The 13,754-nt window shown below is 40.4% G+C and overlaps 1 protein-coding gene across 8 annotated transcripts in view; it reads right to left on the reverse strand.

Annotated features, from left to right (window-relative positions):
- The window catches only part of fat3a (FAT atypical cadherin 3a), a 173,107-nt gene that overhangs the window by 102,357 nt on the left and 56,996 nt on the right, over positions 1-13,754 (reverse strand). For all 8 annotated transcript variants that reach the window (XM_037268356.1, XM_037268362.1, XM_037268359.1 and 5 more), the window contains one exon: positions 3,980-7,306. In XM_037268356.1, coding sequence (XP_037124251.1) covers positions 3,980-7,289 — 3,310 coding nt within the window. In that variant the 5' untranslated portion in view covers positions 7,290-7,306. The remainder of the gene's footprint in view (positions 1-3,979; positions 7,307-13,754) is intronic.

The following is a 13,754-nucleotide window of genomic DNA, read 5'->3' on the forward strand; positions in this document are numbered from 1 at the left end:
ACGTACACACACACCACGTTTGTAACTCGAGACACTTGTCTCTCAAATAATCTGTTCAAGCACGCACACACGCATAGGTGAGGGTAGATTGATCGGTAAATCAAGAGCTGCACCGATCGGCCCGTCGATCTACTCGTCAATCTCCCGCCCCATTCCCCCATCACTTGTGAACAAGGCTCATCTACTTTGTACAGCATCTTTTTTCTAACCTACAGAGGGCATATATGTATATATATATATATATATATATTAGAGGTGTAACGATTCATCGATACACATCGATTAATCGATATAATGCTCTACGATTTATTGGCATCGATGCTAAACGTAAACATCGATTTATATCGCCGTGTTTGACCTCGAACATTAGACGCGACTTTATTTTGAAATCCAGTTCATTGTTGCTTGCTTCCTCTTTCCGGGAGCAGTACGCAGCGTGTTGTGTTGTGAGCAGAGCAGGCACGTGAAAGGGGAGCCGACAACTACGCGGCTCCTGGGCTGGTGCTATGGCTAGTGTCCAAGAAGACGAGGAAATTCGCTCCCCTTTGGGCTTCAAGTCATTCGTTTGGAAGCACTTTGGATTCCAAAGAAAAGATGGCTCAACGGACAATTAAAATTATTGTAAATAAATAGTTCAGTAATGCACTTTAAAGTTCATGGTATTACAAAAAAAGAAAGAATATTAATTTTTCTTTACTTATATGAGAAAAAATATAGGAATTTGATAAAGTTCAGTGTTAAAATAAGCACTTTGTATACTACAATACTCTTGTAATTTCCTAAATAAAGAGTTTGCAGTACCTTGTTGATTTTGCGTATGAATTGTTATAAATCAGGATATTGTTCTATATTTTTTATTTTAAAAAAAAATAAATAAATAAAAATATCGATCGTGGAGCGCTATATCGTGATGTATCGTGAATGAATCACAGCAGGCTTTAAGATATCGGCAAATATCGTATCGTGGTTCTTTGTATCGATATGATATCGTATCGTGACAAAACCCGCGATTTACACCCCTAATATATATATGTATATATATAAAATTATTATTTATTTTAGTGGGTAGATCTTTGTGACTTGGTCATTTCAAAAGTAGCTCGCGAGCTCAAAAGGTTTGCTAGAGTCTAGAGCAGGGGTGTCAAACACATTTTGTTCGCAGGCCGCATTGTAGTCATAGCTTCTTTCGGAGGGCCATTATGACTGTCAACCCAAATAAATATATGAGCACCTCATATTATATACAGTAAAAGCTACAAAACAAACTGACAAATAACTCGTTTTCAAATCGGACGAGTAAAAACTGGTCAAATATTAAAAAAAAAAGGTATTAAAAGTGAAGACAATTTGCAATTCTAGTAATGACACATGAATTTGATGCATAATTTGTCTTCGCGGGCCACATAAAATTATGTGGCGGGCTGTATCTGGCCCCCGGGCCTTGAGTTTGACACCTGTGCTCTAGAGCGACTTAAGTCTGAAATTATTAACCCATTATTATATCATTTTACATGTTATTTTCACATTAAACCGCAAGAGGGCGCGGTAGGTCTGTGTTGATATTTGTGTTGATGAGTCTGACATAAGCGATGTACAAGAAGCAGCGCCGCATCTTCTACCTACGGTGTTAACGGAGTTGTTTAAAAGTGACACAGAGGATGAAGACTTCATTGAATTTAGGGATTTGGAGTGACACGGATGGTTTGGTCAACTTGTTAGCATGTCATTTATGCTATAGTTATCTGAATAACTCTTAATATGTTAATATACCAGGCACGTTCTCAGTTCGTTGTTTATGTGTCATGTAACGTTAGCATACCTTACAATTATTCAGCTTGTTGTTGCCTCTATTCTATTTTTATTTTAAATTGCCTTTCAAGATGACATGTCTGTTCTTGGTGTTGGATTGTATCAAATAAATTTCCCCCCCAAAATGCGATTTATACTCCAGTGCGACTTCTATATGTCTTTTCCTTCTTTATTATGCATTTTATGGCTGGTGCGACTTGTACTCCGGAGCGACTTGTAGTCCGGAAAATACTGTATAAAGTTTTGTCCATATCACCATTTCCATTTGCAGTGTTAATTCAAAAGGGGCTTTATTCACGTAGGAGAATATTATTAGCAGTACCAGTTTTAAAAATGGCTTTGTCTCTATTGCCAACATTCTGTTGTCACGTGTCAGCACGATCAGCACCTTCGACAGTTTGGTGTCTCTGCTCATGCCCCTCCCGTCCTGTTATGCTCCGTGACCCACATTGCTTTCAGCCACGTCCGGCAGTGATCACCACTGATTGCACGCACCTGCTGTCTATCACCACACCTGCTCACGGCTTATTCACTCTCCTATTTAAACACTGCACTCCATCCACTCCAGGTCGGTTCATCTGCTTTGACACAGGAACACCTGTTCCTGCTCTGTTTCCTGTTACCTGAATCGCTGTGCAGCGCCTGTTTTGCTTCCTCTCCCAGATCTGACCTCTCCCTGATTATGCAATTGCCTTGCCCTTATCTGCCTCGACGACGCACGATGCTTGCTCGCCAACTGGTTTGTCAGCCTGCCGCGTGCACCTGCCCTGCTGCAATTCCAGTTTCCCCTTTTCCTGTCTCTAAATAATAATGATGCACATGGTTGCCCTCCCTCGTCCATGACAGAACGAACCGGCCAAGAATGCAACCAGCACGAGGTCGGTCATGGACTGTCTTGAACTCCTTCGTGACATCCGTATTTCATTTTGCCCATCTTGGACTGTGGAACTCTCAGACTTTTTAAAAACACATACATACTGTAAATATGTTTTTAGAACTCTTATTATTATAACAATTTTTTATAAAAAGGGACAAGTGTACGCACTGCAATTGTGTGGGCACTCCTTGCCTTCTGCTGGTGTGTGGGCAAGTTTCGTGCCATAATTCCTCAATTTAGAAGTTTTATTTTGACTTTTACATTTTTTTTTTTATTTGGAAAAAAAATCCGCGATGTAGTGAAACCGTAAACAAACCGCGATGTAGCGAGGGATTACTGTATAGAACTTTTTTTCCCCGAATTAATGTAAAATACGCTTAGCCCAAATGTTGAACACACCACAATATTAGTGAATGATTTTATACATAATTATTGTGTTTTAAAAAACTGGCTCGATTATATGTGCTGATGTGAGTGCTTGTGTGTGTGGACGTGGATAATTTTTGTTTTAAGTTGTAATTGCATTTATAGGGTTTTTTAACAGCTTCGAGCTGATTTATGAGACCTGCCACAGCTCAGTTAACAAGAGCAATAAATCCTAGCCTTCACTGTGCTCTTGGTCATCACCTCGGGACAAGCACAACGAGTTAAATACTGTTTCTCAGTATGTCACAGTAATTGTATTAGTGTACAAGCGTGCACTCCAATACAGGTGAGCACCCCAATAGTGTTTTGCTATGACTTTTTATTTTTCATTTAATTTAGCAACAACTTTCCCACTTGAGATGTTTATACAGAGGATAGATCATATTTCATTCATAAGGATGACGGCAGAGGACATCATTGTAGAAATCAGTTCCTTGCATAATGAATGCATAATTATTAATGTCATTGTTATAGTTTTTTATAGCCCCTAGCAAATCGCAGGAATAAGAGAAAGTGGTGGGGGGGTTATGCGGGGCTCAGAAACAGACAGGAACAATCGGCTTTTAAGGTAGTCTTCAAGTGTCTTTTTCACAGAGCAGTGATCTACATTGCCAACTTTATATCACACACCTCCACGGAGGTCTTCTTGCAACTCAGCTAGGTTCATATCCACAGTGATACATAAAGCAAGATAAAAATACCAGAACTTGGTCTAGTTGGCCTCTGTACAGATTAAGGCCACGCGTTGTGCAAGATTTGCACAGAGCACAAAATTAGAGCTTGATTTCTTCTCAGACAAAGGAGGTTAAAACAAATTAATTCTATCAAAAGCATGGCTACAATGTATAATTTTCAAAGAAATCCTACCTGTTTCTTCATCAATGGCAAACCGTCCGAGTCCGCTCCCATCTCGAATAGAGTATTGTATTTCTCCATCTCTGCCATCATCCTCGTCATTAGCACTGACTTGCAGAAGGGTAGATCCAATACGTGCGTTTTCTTTAATTAATCCTGACAAGGCAAACTGGGAAAAGTATGGCGTATAGAGGTTTTCATTAACATCCAGGACCTCTACCTCCACAAAGGTGACAGAGAGAAGAGAAACTGGTTTTCCCTTGTCTTTGGCCCGAACGGTGAGGTTGTAGATCTGCTGGGTCTCATAGTCCAGCTCCTTGGTCAGACGAATAGCTCCGCTTACTTTGTCTATCTCAAACCATCCGTTGTAGTCATTGGCTAAAGAGTAGCGGACTTGGCCACCCAAACCGAGATCTAAGTCTTGGGTCTCTATCCAGGCCACAAGTGTTCCAACTGGGAGGTCCTCTAGAACCCTGGCTTTGTACACAGTTGGGATAAAGAGTGGGGGACAGTCATTTACATCTTCCAGTATGACTTTTAATGAGGTTACAGAAAACCTCTGGCTCCCTTTATCTGCCTTGTCTCGAGCCTCAATTTTCAAAAATAAAGTAGAGCCAAACTCCCTGTCAAGTTGCCCAGCAACATATACTATGCCATTTGTGGAGTTGATACCAAAGTGGGTTGTGCTGGTCAAAAAAGAGTAGAAGACTTCCCCATTAAGTCCATGATCTTTGTCAATGGCCTCCACTTGAATGACATCTGTCCCTATGGCTGTGTTTTCAGGTATGACAATTCTATAACCTCCTTCTTGTAAAAACCGAGGTGCGTTATCATTGGCGTCCGTGATGTAGACAGTAAGCAACCGCCAGGCAGCTTTCTGTGGCAGGCCAAGGTCATAGATAGTTACGTTGAGGAGATAACGATCTCTTTTTTCTCTGTCCATGGGAAGAAAGACGCGAATAAGACCTGTCTCCATTTCAATTGTAAAACAGCTATCAATATTCCCATCTGAAATTGAGTAAATAAGGCGGCCATTGAAACCCGTGTCCCCATCGTAAGCATTAATCTGGAAAACACTTGAGCCTACCATTAGATCTTCAACCACAGAAATATCAGCAGGAAAAGAGCTTTCAAACTGGGGCATTTGCCGATTGACAGAAAAAAGGTCAATAAAATCTTCCTCTATTTTGGGCTTGTTGCTTATTTTTGACTTTTTGAGTAATTTCTCTGCTAATTTTTGAGCTACCCTTGTTTCCTTGCAATTAAATCCTTTGGGAGAAGATTTCCCATGAACAAGTGAAATGTTAACAAACATGGGTTCAGAAAAATTCTCACCATCTGTGGCAGTTATTTTGAGACTGAAGACACCATTCTTTGGATTGGCTGTAGCCAAGGGCCGTCTCAATGCAAGGACTCCTGAATCAGGGTTGAGGTCAAAGTACCCCCATTCATTACCTGAAACTATTTTATATTTTACTAGATCCAACTCATCAATATCAATAGCGGACATTGTTGTGATGACTTCATCCATTGGGAAGTCTCTGGAGATCACACCCTGACATGCTACTTTCTCAAACAAGGGCTGGTTATCATTGGTATTCTCCAGCTGAATAGTAACATTTACTTCACTTTCTCGCCGATAAGGTGAGCCCCAGTCAGATGCTCTGACTACAAACATGAAGCTCTCTGACGATGATTCAAAGTCCAACTCTTTTGTGGTGCTGATGACACCAGAGAACTGATTAATTTTGAATGGCAGTGTCACAAGACTGGAAATACTGTAAGTTATGTATCCATTTTCTCCTTTATCCAAATCGATTGCAGAAACAGTTAATACAGTGGTCCCAACTGGTACACTCTCATTGACAAAAGCCTTGTAAAAGGACTGAGTAAATGTTGGCGTATTGTCGTTGGCATCCTCAATAGAAATCTGGACTTTAACTTTGAGCTCACTATCAATTTCCATAATCTCCAGGTTAAATACATTCTGAGCTACCTGGGTAAACCAACGAGTGGTGGAGATGACTCCTGTTATAGTATTTATTTGAAAAGATGTGGAATCTGCAGAGGGTATCAAGATATATTCTGCATCATCTGGCTCTGGTTTTATTTTCACAGCCTGTACAATTGTGCCTGGTGGTGCTATTTCACTCAAATTAACATCATAAAACTCATGCTCAAACTTGATATCCACTATTGGTTGGTTGTTAACGACAACATGGACAACTTTGACAGCAGAGAATTTTGGTGGGTTGCCTCGGTCTTTAGCTTGTAGTGTGAGGTTGCAGCCATGTGGGTAAGTCTCCCAGTTAATTGTCTCGGAGGCCTTTATGACAAACTCGCCTTCATCAGCTCTTTCAATGTAAAACTGATCAGAGAGGTCTCCTCCAACTATGACTACAGAATCTACATCACCATTTAAACCTTCATCTGGGTCTTCAACAGTGACTATGGCATACACTGAGCTTTTATCAAGCCAAGAGGGGTTGTGGGAGATCACTTTGATAAGGGGTGCATGCTCATTTACACGCTCAACATGGACAAAGAGTTTGGCCGTGCTACTGACTCCATTATTTCCATAAAGCTTCATGCCGCGGTCCACTGCCAGTATTTCCAAGTCATACCGGCTTTGTTCCTCAACATTGAGCTTTCCACTGAGGGACACAACACCACTTGTTGGATGCACTGCAAAAAGCTCTCGTTTTTCTTTGAAAAAATAGTAAAACTCCCCATTGGAGCCGATGTCAGCATCGGTAGCCGTAACTTGTGCTATGCTAGTCCTGAGTGGGGTGCTTTCTGCTATGGTCACAGAGTAGGTGGTGGGGGAAAACAATGGACGAAGATCATTCATATCCAAGACTTGGATGCTGACTTTAGCCCAGGTCTCGAGTAGCGCCTCTCCCTTAATGGAGGCTTTGACTGTCAATACATAGTTGTCCTGTATTTCTCTGTTTAAGATGGCAGCATTGCCACCTTTGGTTCTTATGCGCAAGAAGCAGAAGTCGCCCAGCACATACTCCTCAGCTTTGAAAAAACCCTCATCATCTCCTGATGTGATTCTGTAGCGAATCTCCCAGGAGCGCTGTGCCAGGTGGATGCCCATTTTAATTTTACTGTTGGCATAGGTGCGAGCAGCTGAATTTTCATAGACTGTGGCATGGTACACAGGGTGAGTGAAACCAAAATGAGGTGTATTCGGAGGGGCCCCTTGGGTGTTCTGGCTGCAGCAGGGTGGTGGTTTGAAGAGACACAACAGCAGCAGCGAGATGAGGCCGAGCAGAGGGGCACGCATGCCTGCCCACTGGCCCATATTCACATCCATCCCATCATCACTCCATCCTGAAACAGAAAAATACAGATGATCACAGTGAGAGAGATTTACTGCGACAAAAGGAACCAGAATTTGACCTTTGAACGCTCTACTCTCATGGGCGACTAATTATCCAGTAGACCACGAGACTGATTGGATGCGGGGAGGGGGAGACAGCGAGTGCACGTTTCTTGGGGAACCAAAATGAGGTCTGACATCATCCTTTTGCGGTTACAAAACAATGACCATCAGTTGCAAGTTTCATAAAAACCACAGGCGGTTTGAGCAGGAACAAAATAATTATATGGCTAGCAAGATAAGTGTAACATCACCAAAACAAACACTGAAGAAAATAACTGCATAGGACTAAATGATGGGCTACTTCATCATGACCCTATCATAATCATTTTCCTCAAATACGCGGAAACTGTGGACTCAAAACCACGTAATAGTTCCAGAGGCAATGGGATATGGTTTTGAACAAGTTAATGTGTTCAGAGTATGTTCTCTTTTTAAAAGAAAAAAATGTAACCGCAAATATGTGCAAAGCTAGTCTTAGGAAGACAGGCCTGATCCGGTAAATGTCATGTTGTGGTCAAAGGAGAGCCACACTAGTCTGCAACTTGATGATTTGGCACTTTCCACCGCAAGGGATACATACAGTTTATATTGGGCAGGACAAGAAAGCATACTTATAATAACATATTGCCAAGTACAAATATAACATTCACAGCCACATATAGGCTCATGTACATATTACTGTTACAAAAACAACATTTTATTGTCTTGCACAACACTCTTGACCTCTGAATGTTTGTTTGGTTTTGCCTGCCTGGCCAAAAACCACCTCTGTGGAAGCAATGCAAACTGACTACGAAGCCAACATTTAAATATAAGTCAAATCCTTCAGGGAAGTCAGCTTCGAATATACACCAGTGAAATGAAGATGAAGAACCCTGCAATTTTCATCTGACCCTAAACTGTCATCAGAATATCAGCTTCAGTCAGTGAGGAGGTTGAGTGGTCGTGGGGTTTGGGAATGGGAAGAGAGGCATTTCGGGACTTTACTGTGAAAAGTGTCTTTTACTAGGTCAGTCCATTTTTGTTAAAAAAAAAAGATATAGCGAAATGAGACCTAATAGATAAGCAGTCTTATGATGACTCAACCCATCCCAGACAACATGCAAAATAGCAGGTTGAGATTGCTAATTGTGACAAAGATGTAGCAACAAGGATAACACAATAAACTCAATTTAAAAGGTAAAGAAAATGCAATTTAAAGGTATTTTGGAAAACTAATGCCATAGACATGTTATTAAGACACTTGGCAACTGTTTTAAATTACGGGCATAAAATGTCTTCTTTAATATGTAGATGTAATTCTCTTAAACACAGGTTCCACCATGATGCTAATACCTCAATGTTTTAGCTAAATTGTGAATTTGGCAGAACAGTACATAATATTTGGGCACATTCGTTCAACAGCTGATTGGTTGTCTCTCAACTTGAAGGTTGCAATCCACGATTACCGTATAACCTTGCCCCATTATCTTTAGGAAGATAGTGAAGGTCCATTTGCTCCTGATACTGCCTCAGCAGTTTGTGAATGAGCTTCTAACACTGCTTCCATTGTAGTCTACGCCACCAGTGTTAATTGTTTGGGTAACAGTGACAAACGAAAACATAAAAAAAGTGAAGAGAAGGTAATATTTGAAGGAAGTGCTCCACATGGTACACATTGCTGCTTTATGCAAATAGAGTATACTACTTCATCTAATGTCAATTTTAAATCCGTTGCTTTGAGTTCACTTGTTAAGTGTAGCCACGTCCATGTTTTCACACACCATCGAATTTTATCTCTTTATTATAATGTTTCACTGAAATACAATGGAAGGCTGTCATTGTTTATAAAAGCAATTCACAGAACAACCATTTCCTGAAGGTGCTTATTACAAATTGTACATGTGGTGTATGCTTATGAGAGGAGTGACATCCTGCATTGCCACTACTGTTTGTTTAAAGTCAGATGTGAATGAGTTTAGTCTGCTGTTTATTTTGAGTTATGATACTATACTACCCCAGAGATAGCCATACTTTGAATAACCATAAACACAGAGGCAAAGTATTCCCTCTGGTTTGACACCACACGCACACACTTGTGGCCACCAAGATTCATTCCTGCAACCCCTCCACTGTACACGTTTATAGTTTTGCCACAGGGCCTTGCTTTGAGTGTAGCAAGGAGTTCTTTGATGCCGAACACATGTATCCTACAAGCTGCTCTGCTCTACACTTAAAATATTTCTGTTGAGATCGGATATTTTACCAAGTAGTCCGTGCGTTCGTATATTAGAGCTGAGCAAAAACTGCACACACACACACACACACACACACACACACACACATACACACACACACACAGGGGGGTCACGGTGCACACTGGTTAGCATGTCCGCCTCACAGTTCAAAGGTTCGATTTCAAAGTTTGATTCCACCTACAGCCCTCCCTGTGTGGAGTTTGCATGTTCTCCCATTGCTTGCATGGGTTTTCCCCGGGAACTCTAGTTTCCCCCGACATCCCAAAAACATGCTTGGTAGGCCAATAGAGCACTCCAAATTGCCCCTAGGTGTGAGTGCGAGTGGGGATGGTTGTTCGTCTCTGTGTGCCCTGCAATTGGCTGGCAACCAGTTCAGGGTGTGTCCCCCCCACTGCCCAATGACTGCTGGAATAGGCTTCAGCATGCCCGCGACGCGGTACAGATAATGTGTGTGTGTGCGTGTGTGTGTGTGTGTGTGTGTGTATACATATATATATATATATATATATATATATATATATATATATATATATACACAAAATGTGTGTGTGTGTGTGTGTTTTATATTGCTTGTTAATGCATTGCCACTCACACACAGTTCTGACATAAGTACATAATTTCTTTCTATACATGTAATGCCACAAAAATGCGTGTGTGTTTTATATTGCTTGTTAATGCATTGCCACTCACACACACAGTTCTGACATAAGTACATAATGTTTTTCAATACATGTAATGCCACAAGCCAAAGCTGACACGCATTAAAATGTATGCTTGCACACACACACACACACACACACACACACACACACGCACACACACATGCATACACACACACTCACACGACATGGACAACTAAGGACTAAAAACATTCTCTCCACTAAGGAGCCCCTCTTACTGTTAGTCCTAAACACCCTCTCATTAGCTTTTCATCCTCGGCTGATTGGATTTGAATGTGTGTAGAAACCAACCGCCTCAACACCCTAGATGAGTTACTGTCGCTTCTGGTGGCCCAGACATCTTGCTCACATAGAGTATGTGTTATCAGAAAGACAGGCATCCAGTGACATGGGTTTCTGTTTTCACTGCCTTTGTTACAAGTTGACATGCTGACAAAAGTGCATGAAGAGCCCAGTACAGAAGCCGGCTGTTACTTAATTGAATGAAATTGAATCACTAATCATTCTAACTGCTCATTTTGTTTGTATTGTTTTGCAACTGTACGTTTTACCAGAAACAAAACAATTCTTCATAGGCACAAAGGCACCGAAGTGATATATTGGTGTTTTTAGGTCCATTTTTTACATTAGTGTTACAATAATTGTAACAAAAATAAAGCCAGAAGTTTTGATCAGCAGTGGCTTATTAAATTATTATTCCTCAGACATTCTGTGCAATACAGTGTTTGCCAGATGCATTGTGATACTGTGAAGTAGTCACTTGCTGCTGACAGACTACAGGCTGAATACCGTTAACTGTATTGACAGCTAGCTATAAATCAGCAACAGAATAAGAAAAAGACAAAAGAAAAATAACAAGACTTCTAATATAACATTTTACTCTAAAAGTGACAAAAATGCAACTGGTTGTCAAAATAAATATTTCATTGTGTCTTTACTTTTTAGAGAGAGCACTGCACTGGACTAAGAGGACCACATGAGGACATTTTACAAATTAACAACAGGCATCTTAAATCCTAAAATCTTTTAAGATTTAAATCTTAAATCTTTTACTGTGAATTTTGTAACAGAAATGGAAGTATTTAACTGTACACACAACGTAATAGCGACAGTTATTGTATTGATATGTTGTAGTTTAGTATATCTGTGAATTCAAAAAATTAAAATGACAAATAACAATAAAATGAATGTACGTATTTGTAATTTACATGTTTGTGGAAGCCAGTGGGGGATGTGGCATACACACGTGTATGAATTACTAGATTACAGAAGTTCCATCACTGCCTCAATTGGAGCCAGGAAAAAAACATATCTTTCATGGATATATGGACAGATGGATGGATGGATTCATCCATCCGTCTAGCTAACCAATGCTCTGTTTTGCAGTCACAACATGTAAGATTTTATGCATGACTGCAGTGAGATTCAAGCATCAACACCATCACTGCAGCAACTCTACAAAGAAGGACAACATGCTTCATAGAAATTATTTTTATATAATTTATCTTTTAGTGTATCTCACTGCCAAATTTTTCTTTGCAGAATGAAAAACTGGCTCGTTTTGGATCCCTACTGTGATGATCAAAGCTCAATCTATTTGGAAAGAGTGCAAGAAAGCAGATTGGTGGATGGAATAAAGAACACTAAAGCTAGAGGAGAAAACAAACAAAAGCAAAAAAAATGGAGTGTGCATTATCTCATCCATACAGAGAAAGAACTGCACCCACAAGACTGCCTGAAACCATGACTGTCATCTCTGTTTAACACATCAATCAGCAGAATGACATCCATTGGGCCGAGGACAAACTCAATTACTCCGTTATTCTTTTTTCTTTGCCTCACAACCGTTTCAAAAGATTGAGCATGGCAAATCCCCAGATGATTCATAGTAAGTCCAATTAAAATCATTTTTTGAAAATTTTGATTTGGCTTGAGCCAGTATGTGCATAAATGTTTGTTTTGCTTCTGTGTGAGGGAAAGAAAGCAAAAGCAAAAGAAAGACTGAGTACACGCACACACACGCACACACACACACACACACACACACACACACACACACACACACACACACACACACACACACACACACACACACACACACACACAACACGAACAGAAAATAGGTCAGGCACCAAAAGTTCAGTTTCAATGCCTTATCAAAAGCCATCTCTGAGACAAACAGTTGCAATGTGTCTTATCTGTTCAACTCATATATGTTTATATAACTCATAAACCTTTGTTGAGTTTTTAGTTAAATCAATAAAAGAACCCCCAATCATAGTGTCCCGTTTTCACAAGAAAATTGTCTTCTGTAACTCAATGTCCTGGGGCCAAGGAACCAACATGCTGCTTGCCAACTGAGGAGATAGGAAAATCCTTCGATGTAAACAAATGTAAACGAAAAGGAAAAAAAAACTTGTGAAGCTGCATTTCTAGTGTGGAGATAATACTTTTTCTGTTTGTTGTCTTTCAGCAAAAAGCTGCCGCAGGTGAAAATAAGATCAAGTTCAGTTTGTGGGAGAGCTGCTTCAAGCTTGGCTAGGCACTACATTGAACACAATCAGTGCTAATTGTGGGAAGTCAGTGAGGGATCAAGTCTCTCGCCACTCTCAGCCAGGAGTGTTTAATCTCCTTGCTTGTGAAGGAGGTAGAGCTGAGAGGGTGGTAAGAAAGTGAAGAAACTTCCAAATGAAGAAAAACATTGTATACAGGTATTTTCTAATCATCATTTTATATATATAAAATCAAAAGGTACACCGCAAGTATCAGACTGGCAAAGGAGTGCAGCTCAACAATATTACACATGCCATATTTTGCACAAATGGCTTTTACCTAATGTAAAATAGCCCAGGAGTATCAGCAGCAAAAATAACGGTTTGTATATAATAAATGAGGGCGCAGGGTGCAACTCCCACACACATACACAAATATCCATTAGGCAGCAGGCTGTGAATGCCAGTGCCAGTGTTTATGTCCTTGGTGTATATGTAATCTGTCCCAGAGTAATGGATGAGCAATTACCAGAGCAGCCGAGTCAGTCACTCTGTTCAACTCCCCTCCTATTGTGCATAGCTGTGTTGCACTGTACACAGTTTAAGACTTTTGGGCCTGACTGTAAGAACTTAGCATGGGAACTGGTGGTAGACCAGAATGTACAAATTGGGACAGGCTGGCACAGATGAGCCAGTCAATTCCTAAAGCACAAGTGCTCTATTGCAGAGCAGTCTTCTTTTAAGAAAATCATAAAACAAAAGTTTCCTACTTCACATTCATTCATAACAATACAGACCCTCCTCACATTTGTGGTGAATGTAGGTAGGTATAGTAGGTAGGTATAACATGGATGGTTATAGGTCATGTCAATAGTGGAATTGGGGAAATTATCTATTTTGGGGGAATTATCTATACTGATCTAATTTCTTATGGCACAAAAACCTGGCATTTGAGCAGAGATACGTATGTTGACTTTTTATAACCAC

Source organism: Syngnathus acus, chromosome 13 (assembly GCF_901709675.1).
Source record: "Syngnathus acus chromosome 13, fSynAcu1.2, whole genome shotgun sequence".
In the NCBI taxonomy this organism is placed as follows: Eukaryota; Metazoa; Chordata; class Actinopteri; order Syngnathiformes; family Syngnathidae; genus Syngnathus; species Syngnathus acus.